The sequence below is a fragment of the Bufo bufo genome, chromosome 2, assembly GCF_905171765.1.
Source record: "Bufo bufo chromosome 2, aBufBuf1.1, whole genome shotgun sequence".
NCBI classification, from domain to species: domain Eukaryota; kingdom Metazoa; phylum Chordata; class Amphibia; order Anura; family Bufonidae; genus Bufo; species Bufo bufo.
Window position 1 is genome coordinate 83027310 of NC_053390.1, and position 19805 is coordinate 83047114.

The following is a 19805-nucleotide window of genomic DNA, read 5'->3' on the forward strand; positions in this document are numbered from 1 at the left end:
GCATCTTTTACCGCAACGCACCCGCAACGCCCGTGTTAAACCAGCCTAAGTCTGTTGCCAGTCAAGATTGATGTTTTCTGAGACTTTAGAACTGATGACCTATCCTCTGCATAGGTCATCGGTATCTGATTGGTGGGGGGTCTGACACCTAGTACCCCCATCGATCAGCTGTTTGAGAAGGCATTTCAGTAGCGCCGCGGCTTCTCCCAGATTCTCCTAGGCCGAGTGACACTGCATTCATCGGTCACGTGGCCTAGGCACAGCTCAGCATCATTGAAGTGAATGGGGCTGAGCGTGATAACAAACACAGCCACTATACAATGTACGTTTCTGTGCTTGGGAAGCACGGAGAAGACCGCTGCGCTCACAGGAGTGCCAGTGCTTTCTTAAACAGTTTATCGGCGGGGGTCCCGGGTGTCGGACCCCCATCATTCAGATACTGATGACCTATCCAGAGAGTAGGGTGCCACTCATACCACTCAGGGCCAAAAAGATACTTTCTGTAAAGCCTGACTCCCTTAAAACTTAAGACTTTCTTTTTGAAAATAATGTGGATGTTTCATATCAATCCACCAATGGCAGAGAAGATGCTCCCCATACTTTTCACTAAGAAGATCTGTACCATAAAGCATACCATACAGTACCCCCTACTACAAATTGTAACCCACCCACATGTACTTAGCCTACAGCTTTAGGCCTCTTTCACACGAACGTGTGATGGCAAATTGCGGTCTGCAATGCACGGGCGCGGACCGTGGGCCAGCCGCATGTGGATCGCGGACCCATTCACTTGACAAGTTCTATCTTTTTGCGGAACGGAAGCACGGAATGGAACCCCACGAAAGCACTCCGTAGTGCTTCCGTTCCGTGGTTCCGTTCCACACAGCATCTCCGGATTTGCGGACCCATTCAAGTGGCCTAATTCCGTGACTTAATATTCTTATAGTCTAGTGGGGGAGGGGCATTATCTCATATACTGTATATTGTGTCTGCCTGTGATTGAGAAAAGTGAAATGTAAGCTCCATCGTACAACATAAGGAACATGATTGCAGACATGATGCTGAACATCTGAGGTCATACCTGCACAAGGAATCCATGCCCTCGCACCGGAACACTTTTTGCACCACTGGTTAGCTACAATAAAAGATGAATAACATGCACAGATTTTATTATTTTCACAAATTGAAGCACCACTATTCATTTCACTAATGAGAATCTGTGACTCATTGTAAGGTCAGGGCTTATTCACGAATCGCGGTCATGTTATGTTTTTTTTGCCTTGATTTGAAAAGATCGCAGAACATTTTTGCCTCAGTTTATTACACCAAAAATCTGTATAACTAGTGTTGATCGAGCACCAAAGAGCTCTGGTGCTCGAGTAGAACACTTTGGCATGCTCGGGTGCTCTACAGAGCAGGTAAAGGTGCGCCGCGTGTGTGCCCATTTCCGAAAGTCATCTACAGCTGCCGCCGGTCTGGCAACGCTGCAGCAGCGCTTGCAATTGCCAGCTCACCGACTGTTGTGCGACATGAGCACGCGCTGGAATTCCACGTCCCACATGTTGGCCAGGCTTTGTGAGCAGAGGGTTGAATCAGCACATCACGCTATGGATTCTGCAACAAAAAGTCAAACCATTTTTGTCCAGATTTTTCTAGAATATTAGCGGATACTTTTTCTGCACTGGAAAATCCACAGTGGACCCATTCCATGTGGACACCCTTACTGCCACCCTACAGTGTGACCGAGCAGCTGAATACTGGAGATGGAACATAAAGTAGCTATAGAAGTCCATACATGCTTTCATTAAAGTTCTTGTCCACAGTCACCTGCCCACACTTTTTAGAAGTCTCAGTAACCACGTATGGCTTAAATGGACCTCCATCTCATTATGCCGTCTTTAGTTCGAAATTCTTGCGTTGAATTTTTTCATGGAGTTGTCCCACAATTAAATAATATTATAAGCTGTTAGATCAGACAACCATTGGGACCTTTAAAAACAAATGATCCTCTCTCTTACATATTTATGGCGCCCCCTGGTGTTCATTTCATTCTGAATGTCCACTTAATGTGTCCAGTGCAGGAGAGGAGGAGCTGCTTCTAGCGCTGCTCTGTACAATAGCAGGAATCACTCGACCATCCATGTAGAAGAGGATCCAGATGATGGGACTGAGCTACTGAGCATGTGTGACCACCACCACTGAACATATTAGATGGACGCTCTGAGAGGAAATCAAACACCAGGGGGCGACATAACAACAATGTATAGGAACAGGTATAAAACCTGTTGCTGTAAATGAATATTAATTTGTGGGAAACCCTTTTAAATGGGTATTTAACAGTAACCAAACTGCAGAACAGGTTCCCCAGACTCTACAGCAACTGACCTCTCCATTCATCCAAGCAGAGCGGAAGATAAATGTGGAGGTGACTGCGTATCTGTGCGACTCTCCCCACTCACTTTGATGGAAACATTTTAGGCAGTAACTCCCATAGAAGTGAATGAAAAGCCACATCCTGCTTCTCCAGATGGTACAAGGGGTGGGGGACCTCATTCTACAGATTTATTTTGTAAATGTAGATCTATGCTGCGGATTTTACATCATAAAACTGAACTTTTTTATCACTATAAAGCCATATTAATAAAATAATCAGTGCAGAATTTTGGACCAATTTTGATTAAAAATATAGGGACAATTTATTAAGACTGGCGGTTTAGACGCTGGTCTTAAAGGGGTTATCCAAGACTATTAAATGTCCCCCATTTGCCCAGGCCACTCACACTGAATATACTTACACGGCTCCCTGCGCTGCTCCTGGTCCCTGCACCGCCGCTGCTGCTTCTCCCTGTGTGCGGATGAAAACATCCGGTGTCGGGGGGAGCAGCCAATGGCAGGCGTTGACAGGGACGAGCTTCCCTAGCATCGCGGGTGACACTAGGGAGGCTCGTCCCCGTCCCCGCCCTCCCCGACACCGGATGTTTTTATCCACGCACGGGGAGAAGCAGCAGCAGCAACTTCCTAGTTGTCTTACATTTGTACCATTTTCTACACCTAAAACAGGCGTGGAAAGTTGTAAATGAGACGGGCCTGCCGGTCCATCCCTGCCCACGCCATGCCCACTTTTTCAGACCTGGCGTGAGTAGGGAGAAGTCGCAGCTTGCGGCGCCATGGACCTTTAGGCCGCAATCTGCGCCAGAAATACACCATCAAAAACAGTCCCCTTCGATTATATGGGGGCTGTTGTTCCAGAAAAAAGGAACAAATAGGACATGTTCTATTTTTTGACTGCCGTTAACTATCTGTTAAAACAAAAATAGCCATGTGAATACGGATGTAGCAGGGTTAACACACATGCTTTATGAGACATGTAACCTAAACTAAATGCGTTAAGCAATTGCTTTTCAATGGCTTTTGTTTCAAGATAACACGATGAGTTAAGAAATTTGAGTTAAGAGTGTGTGTGTTACCCCTGCTACATCTGTATGCCCATAGACTTCCATTGTTCTGAAAACATCTTGTAAATACTACAGCCTAAGGGTTGAAGATCATCTCAAGCCTGAAGCTATGGAGGAAGGATCAGCATAAAGGCCTACAGGCAACGACAAATAACGTTCCCTCATTGTCATATATTGCATTATACGTTATGGGCACTATCTAAGAAAAGTGCCCATCAATAATACCAGTGTACCACAGCAGGTTGTGAAGATGCAGCTGGCGTTAATATACCAATCAGCCCTGAGTAAGAGAGAGCCGCCTGCCCTCTGCGATAGGTTCCTTCAAAAGGTCCATTTTTGATGTTTTGGGGGCACTGGAGTAAGACTTGCTGAGAAGTTTGTGGTTCTTAAGTCCATCTAATTCTTCCATACGAAGATTACTAGAATAAGACCTGCTTAATAGTTTATGGGGCTTCAAGGTGCCTGTTGTGCTCACATCTGGGGTCTCCAGAACAAGAACGGGTTAGAGAGTTTATGTTGCTTCAGTGAATGCATTCCTCCTGCTTAATGGTTGTGGAGCACTGACGGCTCAAAAGTTTGTGTGGTTTTAAGCCCATTGGTTGCTCAGCTCTAGGGTCACTTGACAGAGAGCGGCCAAAGTTTCTGTGGGATTTTGCGTTACACATGTCTTCAGCCTTGACTGTGCTAGAACAAGTCCTTCTCAGCAGCTTGTGAGTTTTAGAGATTCCATCTTGTTCTGACTTTAGTTTGACTTTGCTTTTACCACATCCAGGAGGGGGGTAACTTGGCGACCTTTAAAACGTAAAAAATAGGAGTTACAACCTTGTCAATAATATTGAAAACAAAAGAGTTTGATGCAGCATCACCAAGACCTAGAAGGTTCTGCGTTATCAAATATTCTGGATTATTAAACAATTACATACAGGTATATTAAACCCACCAGTAATGGGATAGGCATAAGGCTAACCTTCATATAAGATAGGGGCAGCAGCTATTCATAGTATTCAGTATATTGGGCAGACTAGATGGGCCAAATGGTTCTTATCTGCCAACACATTCTATGTTTCTATGTAACGGTAGAGAAGCTTCAGGAAGAAAACAAAACCTGCTACCATTACTTTTCAGTCTTCATCAGAAAACTAGAGGCGTCCCATCATTGCTTCTCTCTGTCCACTCTTATTTTGCTCTTGCCCACTCTTCAGGTCTTGTGAAATTCCACTTAGGGAACTATGTGCTGAATTATTAGACTTTGTAGATTTGGAGATGCTGGATTAAGGAACTAACATACAATATCTATCTATCTATCTATCTATCTATCTATCTATCTATCTATCTATCTATCCATCTCGTATCTATTTATCTCATATCTATCTATCTAGAAAATAACTTTTTCATTATAGTGCCTTTAAAGGGTTTTTCCCACAAAAACATTTAAATCAACAATCCATAGGATAATCTTTGAGAGACCGGGCCCAACTAATCACTACAACGGTCCCCTTTCTTCTTGTTGCAAGCATGCAGTTGTAGAGAAGTTTGAAGTGGACTGGTGGTCACATATAACTCCCTGCCGCAGAGAGGAGCAAGAGAAGCTAGGGACCTGCATTCTAGAGATCAGTGAGGCCCCAGCAATTATACATTTGTCACCTAATCTGTGAATAGGCGATACATTTTTTTCAACAGATAACCCCTTTAAAGGGACTCTGTCCTTGGACCAGTCCTATTAACTACAGAAATACATGAACAGTACACCTGACATGGAGTTCACATCAGTCATTTTAATCTGTATATTCAATCTAGCTCTCTGTTGTGCACCCATGAACCAGTTGTGCAATGCATGGAGAGGACTCCTGAGCACGCACACATAATGGGGAGGACTCCTGAGCATGCCTAGATAATGGAGAGGACTCCTGAACATGCGTACATAATTGGGAGGACTCCTGAACATGCGTACATAATGGGGAGGACTCCTGAGCATGCCTAGATAATGGAGAGGACTCCTGAACATGCGTACATAATGGGGAGGACTCCTGAACATGCATACATAATGGAGAGGACTCCTGAGCATGCGTACATAATGGGGAGGACTCCTGAACATGCATACATAATGGGAGAGGACTCCTGAACATGCGTACATAATGGAGAGGACTCCTGAACATGCGTACATAATGGGGAGGACTCCTGAACATGCGTACATAATGGAGAGGACTCCTGAGCACGCACACATAATGGGGAGGACTCCTGAGCATGCCTAGATAATGGAGAGGACTCCTGAACATGCGTACATAATGGGGAGGACTCCTGAACATGCATACATAATGGAGAGGACTCCTGAGCATGCATACATAATGGGGAGGACTCCTGAGCACGCACACATAATGGGGAGGACTCCTGAACATGCGTACATAATGGAGAGGACTCCTGAACATGCGTACATAATGGAGAGGACTCCTGAACATGCGTACATAATGAAGAGGACCCCTGAACATGCATACATAATGGAGAGGACTCCTTATCATGCGTAAATAATGGAGAGGACTCCTGAACATGCGTACATAATGGAGAGGACTCCTGAACATGCGTACATAATGAAGAGGACCCCTGAACATGCATACATAATGGAGAGGACTCCTGAACATGCGTAAATAATGGGGAGGACTCCTGAGCATGCCTAGATAATGGAGAGGACTTCAGGACTAGCCCTTTCTGTGCATTACGCTGCTGGTTTGTGGCACACAGTGGGGAACCAGAGGGAGTATAGAGATACACTATAGAGTTGGTCCAAGGAGTCCATTTAATGATAACAGATGATGGGAACAACTTGTGGTCTGGAGGTTATTACAGTCAGTCAGCAAGTAGGCTTCCCTGTGACTTCCTTACTACAGTGAATCCTTATGCAGATACATTATAAGGCAATATAAAGGTTATATTACATTTAAAGGTTACATTACCTGCGCAACGTAGAAAAAATGTGCAGAGGAGACTTCACCTTCTTGTCCGATATCTTCTTGTGCGAACAGTTTGACTTTTCTTTGCTCTGTTTCCATTGCTGTGTCACAAATGTCTGCATGATTCTGTGCGAACATCAAAAACAGCATCAGTTTAGAGACATCCCTGTCTGTGCAATTCCGTCTACTTAGGAAGAGAACTCTAGGCAAAAACCATCGCCCCATCCCCCCGTCGTCCAATTTATCAGCTTAAGACTCAGGGTACACGTCAGAGCCCCCCATAGATTTCACTGCTCTCACCCCTGCTGTGAATGTTCTGTTCTCCAGAGACTGACCCCCCGGAGGACTGTGAATAGACAGAGTGATGGAGATCAGCAAACATGATGACTGAACACATCCCTCGCAGGGAAAAAAATCTGAGCTCCTCAATGAAGCAACCTTCTAGTTGGTACTCGCTTTGTGTGGCCAAAAAGGTATTGTGTACTGTATGTAAAATGTAGGAGAAAAAATAAACTGATAGATGAGGATAGAGATGAGATAAACAAAACGATAGATAACTAGAGAGAAGCACAATAAAGAATAGGATGATGCTTTACATAAAATAAAGAATGTTATCTGAATAATTGTATTAAATTGGAACTTATATTTCCCTTTGATTACCTGATTATAATGGTATTCTGCTTGACGCTGTAACAAATCAAACTAATGTACTTTCTTTAACCGTTTGAAATGAAAAACTCAATAAAAAATCTGAGCTCCTTAACCACTTCCCATCTGGGCCATTTGCCCCCTTTCTGACCAGGCCTAATTTTGCAAAACTGACATATCTCACTTTATGTGGTAATAACTTTGGAACGCCTTTATTTATCCAAGTCATTCAGAGATTGTTTTCTCGTTACACATTGTACTTCATGATAATCATAAATTTAAGTCAAAATATTTCACCTTTATTTATGAAAAAATCCCAAATTTACCCAAAAATTTGAAAAATTTGCAATTTTCTAATTTCAATTTCTCTGCTTTTAAACAAAGTGATACCTCATAAAATATTTATTACTTAACATTCCCCATATGTCTACTTTATGTTGGCATCATTTTGGAAATGTCATTTTATTTTTTTAGGACGTTAGAAGGCTTAGGCTACTTTCACACTAGCGTTCGGAGCGGATCCGTCTGATGTTTCATCAGACGGATCCGCTCCGATAATGCAGACGTTCGCATCCGTTCAGAACGGATCTGTCTGCATTATAACTTAGAAAATTTTCTAAGTCTGAAAGTTGTCTGAGCGTATCCGTCCAGACTTTACATTGAAAGTCAATGGGGAACGGATCCGCTTGAAGATTGAGCCATATGGTGTCATCTTCAAGCGGATCTGTCCCCATTGACTTCCATTATAAGTCTGGACGGATCCGCTCGCCTCCGCACGGCCAGGCGGACACCCGAACGCTGCAAGCAGTGTTCAGGTGTCCGCTCACTGAGCGGAGCGGAGGCTGAACGCTGGCAGGCGGATGCATTCTCAGCGGATCCGCCTCCACTGAGGATGCATTAGAGCTGAACGGCTGCGTTCAGGACCGCTCGTGAGCCCCTTCAAACGGAGCTCACGAGCGGACACCTGAACGCAGGTGTGAAAGTAGCCTTAGAAGTTTAGAAGCAATTCTAAACGTAAGAAAATTGCCAAAACCCACTTTTTAAGGACCAGTTCAGGTCTGAAGTCACTTTGTGGGGCCTACATAGTGGATACCCCATAAATGACCCCATTGTAGAAACTACACCCCTCAAGGTATTCAAAACCGATTTTACAAACTTTGTTAACCCTTAGGCGTTCCACAAGAATTAAAGGAAAATGGAGATCAAATTTTTAAATTTCACTTTTTTGGCAGATTTTCCATTTTAATCCAATTGTTTCTTTAACACATCGATGGTTAACAGCCAAACAAAACTCAATATTTATTACCCAGATTCTGCGGTTTACAGAAACACCCCACATGTGCTCATAAACTGCTGTATGGGCACACGGCAGGGCGCAGAAGAAAAGGAACTCCACATGGTTTTTAGATGCCATGTCCCATTTGAAGCCCCCTGATGCACCCTTACAGTAGAAACTCCCAAGAAGTGACCCCATTTTGGAAACTAGGGGATAAGGTGCCAGTTTTATTAGTACTATTTTTGGGTACATATGATTTTTTGATCATTCATTATAACACTTTATGGGCAAGGTGACCAAAAAATTGTTGTTTTAGCACAGTTTCTATTTATTTATTTTTACAGCGTTCACCTGAGGGGTTCAGTCAAGTGACATTTTTATAGAGCAGATTGTTACGGACGTGGCGATACCTAATATATATACTTTTTCTCATTTATTAAAGTTTTACACAATAATAGCATTTTTGAAACAAAAACATTATGTTTTTAATGTGTCCATGTTCTGAGAGCTATAGTTTTTTTTATTTTTTGAGAGATTTTCTTATGTAGGGGCTTATTTTTTGCGGGATGAGGTGACGGTTTTATTGGTACCATTTCGTGGGACATACACGTTTTTGATCACTTGGTGTTGCACCTTTTGTGATGCAAGGTGACAAAAATTGCTTGTTTTGACACAGTTTTTTTTTTTTTTACGGTGTTCATCTGAGGGTTAGCTCATGTGATATTTTTTATAGAGCTGGTTTTTACGGACGCGGCAATACCTAATATGTATACTTTTTTTATTTGTTTCACTTTAACACAATAATAGCATTTTGAAACAAAAAAAATGATGTTTTAGTGTCTCCATGTTCTAAGAGCTATAGTTTTTTTTATTTTTTGAGAGATTTTCTTATGTAGGGGCTCATTTTTTGCGGGATGAGGTGACGGTTTTATTAGTACCATTTTGTGGGACATACGCGTTTTTGATCACTTGGTGTTGCACCTTATGTGATGTAAGGTGCCAAAAATTGCTTGTTTTGACAGTTTTTTTTTTTTTTTTACGGTGTTCACCCGAGGGGTTAGGTCATGTGATATTTTTATAGAGCTGTTTTTTACGGACGCGGCAATACCCAATACCAAATATGTCTATTTATTTTATTTTTTTCTATTTTTAACTTTTTTTTTTATTCCTTACTTGGGGACTGTTTTTTTTTTTACATGTGAAACTTTTTTTTATTAATTTTTTCAACCCTTTATTTTTTTATTTTTATTTTACACTTTTCGTCCCCCATGAGGTCATACAAGACCTCTGGGGGACATTTACTTCACTTTTTCATTTTTTTTTCACTGTTGATTTCTCCCCAGTTACAGGAGAAATGCACCCCCCAGAGAGGCTGTACAGCATAATACAGCGCTGTACAGCCTCAGTGCAGGGCTGATCGAGGTCTCTGAAAGACGTGACCGCCGGGCCGGAACAGGAAGCGCATAGCGCTTCCTGCTCTGCATACACAGCGCTCGGTGAGCGATGTGTATGCAGCGATGCAGAAGGCAGGGACACCTGGGCACTGTCCCTGCCTTCTCTCTGGGTTGCCCTGCTGTCACTGACAGCGGGCAACCCGATCAGCAGCTGCACGATTAGCGTGCAGCTGCAGTTTCTGAACGGACGTTCTGGAACATCCATTCAGAAATAGAGATCCACCCATAGGACGTTTATATCCTATGGGCGGACGGAAAGTGGTTAAAGTTTGGATCCCTGGTGACAGGACAGTAACCAACTCAGGTTGATGGTTGGCAGTTCTCTCCTAGACAGAAAGGGAGATAACTAGGTAGAAGACTGTCAATCATCAGCAGGTGGGCAGGAGAGCAGGAAATCATGAATAACCAGGACTCTTCTCAGGTGGCCTTGACTCTTTTCCAGGCCCAGTCTGCAATGGTTGTGATGTTTGTTCTCGGCAGCCACTTATTTTTAACTTAGAAATGACAGACCGCTGAAATCAACTCGCCTGTGTCCACTTTATTCTGCCGTTAGTATGGGGAGCATAAAGTTGATGACAGGTTCTCTTTAAATAAAATGGTCCCAAAAATGTTCACCTTTTGGTGGCAAATGCCTGCCGGTGTGTATACCCACACCCCCCCTGGGGTCACATGATCTTCCTTCATCTTTCCTGTCTTATGATTTGAAAAATTCCTGATGCCACTTTGGGAAATTTAATCTTAATCGAATCACTAAAAAATTTGATTCTGACCTAAACTGTTTAGACAATTCAGGTCAAATTTTATTTGTTTTGAATCAATTTGGTCATCTGTATTTACAGACATAGTGGACTTTGAAGTGACATTGGAGTCAATGGGGCAAATATGGAACACATCTGCTACTTATACTTATCAGATTCATCAGAAAAATCTGCATTGCAGCAGAACTTCCGCGCAGACAGCAAATACACGGCAAATATTTCACGTGCGAGATCTGTATTCCACTGTAGGTTTTATCTGTGCAAATCCACAGATAAAAGCCTCAGCGATTCTGTAATACGTGGACCGACGCTCATAGTTTAGCAACAGAACTGACTTTTGTGCTTATTTTAATGTTATAATATTATGTTTTAAAACTATAGGTTTAATTAAAACTATAGGTTTAATATACGGTACAATATAAAGTGGAGCTATAGAGCCAAGCATCACACTAAACAACAACCGGCCACTACTTCATTACCCGGTAATTGTACTGTAAGTATAATATAGCTGCAGAAGAGGCATCGATCCATTCAGTTATCTGATTTGACTGATTCAATGATTTTTCAGAATAACCAGATTATTTACTTTGCAAAAGCAATGATCATGTCTAATCAATTAGCCCAAAATATGATAATGGATGAGGATTATGAACTGAACCAGACTCAGGTGAATGAGTGTGCTCATCTCTAGTTATAAGGTCTCGTGCACACTGCTGTATCATGGCTCCGTACAAGCTCTAAGGCAGTGATGGCTAACCTCCGGCACTCCAGCTGTGCTAAAACTACAACTTCCAGCATGCTCCATTCATTTCTATGGAGTTCTGAGAACAGCCAAGCAAGTATAGATCTTGGGAGTTGTAGTTTTACCACAGCTGGAGTGTAGCTGACCAGCTAAGACCTGTCCTAGGTTGCTAATATAGCTTGTTTGTTTATACAGCTAGACCTGCCAATAACCTTAATACAGTTCCTATGTTTGTGTGTTAAAGACAAAAGCAGAGTTTTTTTTACAGTGACTTCATGTTTCGATGTCATATAACTGTTATATATTGTGTTCACAGAAGCAGAAAAGATAATATGCCTTTAAAATTCATTATATGGATGTGAGGTAAGCTCAATGACACAGCAGAAACAACAGAAAGCATAGAGTTAAACTGTTGTTGCTGGGCAGGAGTCTAGACCAATTTCAGCCAGCCTCACACACAGCAGGAGTTTTGACCAATCACAGCCAGCCCCTCACACACAGCCTGTGTGGGAAATTCCCCTAGCAGGAGCTGCTGGAATCATTATTCACCAGAGAGAGAGAGAGAAGCTGAACAGACATTCACTCCACTAAGAGCTGTGTTTTATGGAAGCAGAGAGGCCAAGATAGGTATTTAAAACTGTTATATAATGTTCCTACTGTTAATATAGTGATTAGAACTGTATACTGAACTGGTTATATGTATGTTTACTTACAGTTCCACCATACAAACGAACTACTGAGCCATACAATCATACAATCCAAACAAATTGCATACAAATGCGAACTGCTCCTACCAGATCATAAGCAACTATATAGAGCAAACTGCAAACCAAGTAGAGCAAGTGAACTATTGGTTAACCTCAGATATACCTCTCAGAGAGATCATAAAGTGCTTAAATAACTTAAAGTGAGAGTACAGATACTCAAAACAGAAATATATCCACCATTTTATGTTGAAAGATTGAACAGATGAACCACCATCTTATGCATACCGCCATTTTGTGATATCTTTTCAACACGTGTTTTGTACATGGACTATTTGCTGCGGAGGCGGCATTGTTATATATGAAGAAAAGTTAAAGTTAATAAAGAAGTTATTTCAAGCATTTGGTGTGCTCTTTAAACCTACTGCTTCCATAGAACGGCGCTAGAGGGATTACAGAGTAATAGACAGTCTGGTTAGACTAAAAAGTCAGAGATATCAAAATTCTTCTAATGCCACAGCGCAAAAGGCACTTCATAATGCTGCGACTGCCACATGGAGCGCCAGAGGTTAGCCATCACAGGTCTAAGGCTACTTACACATCTGTGTTTTCTAGAGGATCTCAAAACCGAAGGAAAACGTATCCGTTTGAATGATACAACCGGCTACATCCGTTCAGAATGGATCCGGTTGCATTATATAAAAAATGAACATGCATGATACAGCATCAAATACTATGTAAGTCAATGGGCGCTGGAACAGTTTTTTGTGTCCGAAAAAAACGGATCCCACACATGGTTCAGCAGTTTTGTGTCCAGCATGGGAACACAATGGAACGGAACAGAATGCATTCTGGTGCACTCCGTTCCGTTCTGGTAACTGAAGCATTTTCCTTCGGTTTTGAGATCCTCTGCCGGATCTCAAAACTGGAAAAGAAAACACAGATGTGAAAGTAGCCTAAGTTGTAGCATCCTGTGCCTCCCACACACAGGTTCAGGGGACGGCCTTAGGTTGGTTGGTACTTTTTAGTACCATTTTTGGATGCCTCTTCCCTTATGGTACACCATACAATAATAGCAGTATCAAATCAATAACCTAGGTCCTAGGGGATGTAGATGTGTCCTGTGCAGCTGCATCTTCATAGGTTTGGGATCTATATGGGACTGAAGGTGCAAGCTCTGGGTTCCCAGCCCCGACTGTGAAGAATGGCACTGTTATATACATGCTCAGACCAGGGTTTATATGACAACATTTGCCAGATGATCTGACGCAGTCGCTCTGGTGATCAGGATGTCCTGTATAGTGATTGCTGACAAGTTCCAACACATTATGTTGAGCTCCAGCGGCTCCATCAGGGATACTAGTGGGTCCTGAATTAAATGGAACAATATTGGTTAAAGTCACTGTCACTGATGCTAGAACAGTTTGGACATCTTCCTGTAAAGTAAGAGGGAACTTCTCCATGATAGCCTGATCCAGTTACAGGTGTTTTCCACAGAATTAAAAAAAAAAATAGGGTCACAACATGTTAAGAATTATTTACGCCTTACTAATCATGATCCAGGGGTGGACATACCATTGATAAAGCCTATGAAGCTGCACAGGGGCACTTATAGGCAAGAAGGGGTGATACCACCATCAAAAAAGGACACCAAGGTTCCTTTGGCTCAACATTTCTGATAGGTTCTGATTCATTAGATGAAGGACTGATTGACAGAGTCATAGTAAGAAACAAGAAGAACTATGATGAGCTCCTCGCTACTATAGTGGCAAAGGGCCCACTTACTATTTTTGCACAGTGACTCTCTGTTGTCTACATATGTCCGCCCCTGCCTCTATCATGCCCCGCTGCTGCTGTTCCAATGCTGCTGCGGTCCCCGCTGCTCTGCACTTCCTGTCCCAGCTCAACATCTGATTGGCTGAGCAGGCCGTTCCTAGCTGTATTGGTACATTGAGCCTGAACAGAAAGTGCAGAGCTGCATGGACTGGAGAAGTGCTGAAACGTAGAGAGGAGGATCAGTGGAGGTAATGTTTCTTTCTCATTTTAACCATGTTCTGGACCTTTTGCCTTTTAATAATCCTCCCAGGAAAACCTCTTTAAACCCTATGTAAGCCGTGTATAACTGGCCTTGCGTGTGGCTCATATCAATGCTATACACAATGTGTAAAAACGTAGACACCCACAATTAAAATTAGGTAGGTGAAGTAGGATGAGTTCACACTAACCTATGCTGACTCTTAGAAATAAATGAGGCAGTATTAAACTATCTCAGGACATATGAATGCATGGATAGGCTTTATTGCATACCAATAAAATGTCTTGTATTTAATGATCTTATTAGTTGTAAAACTCCTCAGCCAGTTCAGTGAAAACCCCAGACGTAACAGGGGTACGTACTATAACCAGTCGCAGTGATTCCAGTGCCCAGCAGGGCTAGTGGTGCATCCTTCAGTAGTGGCAGCTGATGGGCACTGTATGACCACACTGGTAGTACACCCCCTAATGACAGCCCTGGGAGGTTCCTCATGCTGGATTTATATGGAATATGACAGAGAAAAAACATCCAATGGATGCCACATCACAGAGGTATTAAACCTACAAGCAGTGCTCTGAAATAAGATGCTGTACACCATGGCGTGCCTACAGCTCCATAATTAAATTATATTCTGGGACTTTTCTTCAACTTACTTTTTCAACTGGTGTCCTAAACCAAACTTCTCCTTTGTAGATATCTGAAACACGTCCACCGTTGGCACTGGAAAACAGGACATATTACTAGACTGCATACACCACAGCATTCAACTTTTTGAATATTTTTGATATTGAAAACAGCATTTAGGTGTGAAAAGTACAAATGCAGAAATTTTCCTTTAGATCAGAAGGGGTATGGATGCTCAGATGCCCAGATTTGTTCACAAAGTGGAAGTTTCCATATTACATGTGAGTTAATAGAGAGATCCTAACATAGCTCAGAAAGCTCCAAGCTATGAGCCAAAGAATTCCAGTGGACTGACCTCTTAAATATACAATGACCTGTGGCTGGTATTGCTATTGGCAAATGATTGGACTTAAAGTCAGATCCAAACGGAGTTACCTTCTGCTGGACCTCATTGTTATGTTAGGGCCTAAGACCTCCAGAGGATCCTCTGTTGACCAGTTTGACCCTGTTTAGGGTTTATTAAAGACAGATTTGCTGGTTTATTAATTCATTTTAGAGGTAAATGCAATTTATCTTCGATCCTTGGAAACAGTGATCGGAACGGTTCAGTTCATTCAGCATGGTCTGGATTTTGTACAGTCGTGGCCAAAAGTTTTGAGAATTACATAAATATTGGAAATTTGAAAAGTTGCTGCTTAAGTTTTTATAATAGCAATTTGCATATACTCCAGAATGTTATAAGGAGTGATCAGATGAATTGCATAGTCCTTCTTGGCCATGAAAATTAACTTAATCCCAAAAAAAAACTTTCCACTGCATTTCATTTCTGTCATTAAAGGACCTGCTGAGATCATTTCAGTAATCGTCTTGTTAACTCAGGTGAGAATGTTGACGAGCACAAGGCTGGAGATAATTATGTCAGGCTGATTGGGTTAAAATGGCAGACTTGACATGTTAAAAGGAGGGTGATGCTTGAAATCATTGTTCTTCCATTGTTATCCATGGTGACCTGCAAAGAAACGCGTGCAGCCATCATTGCGTTGCATAAAAATGGCTTCACAGGCAAGGATATTGTGGATACTAAGATTGCACCTCAATCAACAATTTATAGGATCATCAAGAACTTCAAGGAAAGAAGTTCAATTCTTGTTAAGAAGGCTTCAGGGCGTCCAAGAAACTCCAGCAAGCGCCAGGATCGTCTCCTAAAGAGGATTCAGCTGCGGGATCGGAGTGCCACCAGTGCAGAGCTTGCTCAGGAATGGCAGCAGGCAGGTGTGAGCGCATCTGCACGCACAGTGAGGCGAAGACTTTTGGAAGATGGCCTGGTGTCAAGAAGGGCAGCAAAGAAGCCACTTCTCTCCAAAAAAAACATCAGGGACAGATTGATCTTCTGCAGAAAGCATGGTGAATGGACTGCTGAGGACTGGGGCAAAGTCATATTCTCAGATGAAGCCTCTTTCCGATTGTTTCGGGCATCTGGAAAAAGGCTTGTCCGGAGAAGAAAAGGAGAGCGCTACCATCAGTCCTGTGTCATGCCAACAGTAAAACATCCTGAGACGATTCATGTGTGGGGTTGCTTCTCATTCAAGGGAGTGGGCTCACTCACAATTTTGCCCAAAAACACAGCCATGAATAAAGAATGGTACCAAAACACCCTCCAACAGCAACTTCTTCCAACAATCCAACAACAGTTTGGTGAAGAACAATGCTTTTTCCAGGACGATGGAGCACCGTGCCATAAGGCAAAAGTGATAACTAAGTGGCTCGGGGACCAAAACGTTGACTTTTGGGTCCATGGCCTGGAAACTCCCCAGATCTTAATCCCATTGAGAACTTGTGGTCAATCCTCAAGAGGCGGGTGGACAAACAAAAACCTACTAATTCTGACAAACTCCAAGAAGTGATTATGAAAGAATGGGTTGCTATCAGTCAGGAAATGGCCCAGAAGTTGATTAAGAGCATGCCCAGTCGAATTGCAGAGGTCCTGAAAAAGAAGGGCCAACACTGCAAATACTGACTCTTTGCATAAATGTCATGTAATTGTCGATAAAAGCCTTTGAAACGTATGAAGTGCGTGTAATTATATTTCACTGCATCACAGAAACAACTGAAACAAAGATCTAAAAGCAGTTTAGCAGCAAACTTTGTGAAAACTAATATTTGTGTCATTCTCAAAACTTTTGGCCACGACTGTACATTGTTAGGTATAAAGTATAAATGGAAATCATTCACACGAGCAGGACTAGTCTACTGCAATGACTATTATCTCCTGCAGCCAGGGAACGACATATTAATCTTAGAACGAATTGTAAGTACAGAATGTCAAATCGCTGTGTTGATCATAATAGGGTTCATAAGTGAGAAACAGAATACCGGCTTCTGTGGAGCTGGAAATGGAAATTGCTCAGATAAAGAATTTAATAAGGTTATTCTGGGCTTTACTGTATAAAGTATGATTATATTTTAGTATTGTATCCTGCTAATAGGATTTACTGACATGTCAATCAGAAAGATGTCATATGGGTGGTCACAGGGTCACATGGGTGGTGGTATGTAAAATGGGAGGGCCTCCAAGGTCTAGAACGAAGTCTAAGTAGCATTTTAATGGAGACAATAGTCCATGCAAGGCCAATCTCCACTGAGATTAATGTTGATTTTAGAGACATACAAGTGAGAGCAATTCTAGAAATGATTGGGTTCCAGCTGCGAGTATCTCATGGACGTGACTCTAATCAGCACAGAGTTTGCACATTTCCTTCTACTTGTTTGGGTTTTCTCCAAATACTCCCTTCTAGTGATGATAGAGCATGCTCAGACAAACACCAGTTCGGCTCGAGTATCTCGATGCTCGGCACATGGCAGTATTTGGCCGAATACCGCATGTGCTCGAACGCAATGCTCGAGTCTCCGCCCCGCGCGTTTCTTGGCTGCTACTCAGCTAATAAACGTGCAAGTAAATACTGCCCTCTCTGTAATGCCGTAGCCATCTTGGCTTATGACATTCCAGTGATTGGCTGGTCGGAACGCGTCTTCGGGTGCTATATAGCACCCGATGACGCATGTTCGGCTCATTCTTAGTCAGGGAGAGCTGTGCTGAGGAAGAGACAGACAGTGTAGGGAGTGACTTAAGAATATTTTTACCACCAAAACTTTTCAGAGACCCAAAAGTCCTTTTAAGGACTATTGCGTGTGGCAGCAGCAAAATATTTTTTTAGCGCAAACTGTGCTAAATAGCTAAAACTTTACAGACCCAAAAGTCCTTCTAAGGACTATTGTGTGTGGCAGCAATATCTATTTTTAGCGCATCCTGCGCTAAATAGCGTACAATAGTAAGGCCGCTGCAGACAGCGACATTAGCTGCGCCACATCTCCAGTGTAAAGTGTGCGCATCCCAAAAAAATCTGTGACATCCAGTGTACTTTTTCCATAGATGGTGTCTGCTGCGGACAGTGACATTAGCTGCGCCACATCTCCAGTGTAAAGTGTGCGCATCCAAAAAATATCTGTGACATCCTGTGTACTTTTTCAATAGACGGTGTCCGCTTCTGACAGGGACATTAGCTGCGCCACATCTATAGTGTAAAGTGTGCGCATCCAAAAAATATCTGTGACAATCAGTGTACTTTTTCAATAGACGGTGTCCGCTGCAGACAGTGACATTAGCTGAGCCACATCTCCAGTATAAAGTGTGCGCATCGAAAAAATATCTGTGACATCCAGTGTACTTTTTCAATAGACGGTGTCCGCTTCTGACAGTGACATTACCAGTGCCACATCTCCAGTGTAACATGTGCGCTTAAAAAATGCATCTGTGACATACAGTGTACTTTTTACGTAGACGCTTCGGTGGTACCTCTCCAGTATAACGTTTTCTCATCCCAAATACCTGTGACATTCCCTGTAATTTTTTATTAGCCGCTGGTGACAGCATTGACATTATCTGCTATTTTTGCTATTTTCTGCGCCATTCCTTGATTTGGCCCTCTCGCCAAGCAGGCTTGAAGAGGAGCAGATCTTGTGCCCTGATTCCCAAACTCTTGAGCATCCCGTCACAAGAAGATGATGGTGGGGAACGGCAATTAGTGTTTAATGAGGTGGATGATGATAAGACACAGTTGCCAATAAGTCAACGGCAATTACTGTCTCAAGAGGTTGATGAAGAGGATGAGACACAGTTGTCAATCACTGAGGTTGTGGTTAGGTCAATAAGTCAGGAGGATGAGCAGAGTGAGGAAGTGGAAGAGGAGGTAGTTGACGATGAAGTCACTGACCCAACCTGGGAAGGTGGAAAGCCGAGCGAGGACAGCAGTACAGATGGGGAGGGATCTGCTGCACCGCAACAGGCTGGAAGAGGCAGTGGGGTGGCAAAAGGGAGAAGGCAGTCCACACCAAACAGGCCCGCAACTGTTCCACGGAGCACCCCCTTGTGGAAATCTCCCTTGCCAAGGGGTAGGTGTTCCGCAGTCTGGCGCTTTTTTGAGGTGCGGACAACAAAAAAATAATAGTTTTTAACCTGTGCCGTACCAAAATGAGCCGGAGCGTGAACACTAGCAACCTCACCACCACCAGCATAATCCGCCACATGGCATCCAAGCACCAAAATAAGTGGGACGAACGCCTGGGTCCACAATCTGTGTCTGCGGGTCACACCACTGCCTCCTCTTCCCCTGTGTTACCTGCTGGCCAATCCCCTGTCAAAGGCGCAGGCCTGGATGCCTACCGCCCTGCACCTGGACCTTCGCAAGCACCATCAGCGACCACATTCACTTCCCTGTCCCAGCGCAGCGTACAAGTGTCCTTACCCCAGGCATTTGAACGCAAGTGCAAATAGCCAGCCACCCACCCAAAGGCCATAGCACTAAATGCGCAGCTTTCCAAATTACTGGCCCTGGAAATTTTGCTATTTTGGCTTGTGGACACTGAGGCCTTCCGCAGCCTGATGTCGGCGGCCGTTCCTCGTTACGCAGTTCACAGCCGCCACTATTTTTCAAGGTAACATCACAGCACTGCAGTGGGGAAGCGTCAACAGGCCGTGCTGAAGCTGATCTGCTTAGTTGACAAACAGCACACTGCCACAGAGCTGTGGCAGGGGATAAGAGACCAGACTGAGCTGTGGCTCTCGCCACTCAACCTAGAACCAGGCATGGTTGTGTCTGATAATGGC

General features: G+C 43.2%; 1 protein-coding gene across 1 annotated transcript in view; it reads right to left on the reverse strand.

Annotated features, from left to right (window-relative positions):
• PARP8 (poly(ADP-ribose) polymerase family member 8) overlaps positions 1–19805 on the reverse strand; it is a 345285-nt gene that overhangs the window by 68863 nt on the left and 256617 nt on the right. The window contains 6 exon segments of the mRNA XM_040421265.1: positions 1082–1135; positions 3692–3738; positions 3741–3912; positions 3914–4247; positions 6404–6526; positions 14671–14737. Coding sequence (XP_040277199.1) covers positions 1082–1135; positions 3692–3738; positions 3741–3912; positions 3914–4247; positions 6404–6526; positions 14671–14737 — 797 coding nt within the window.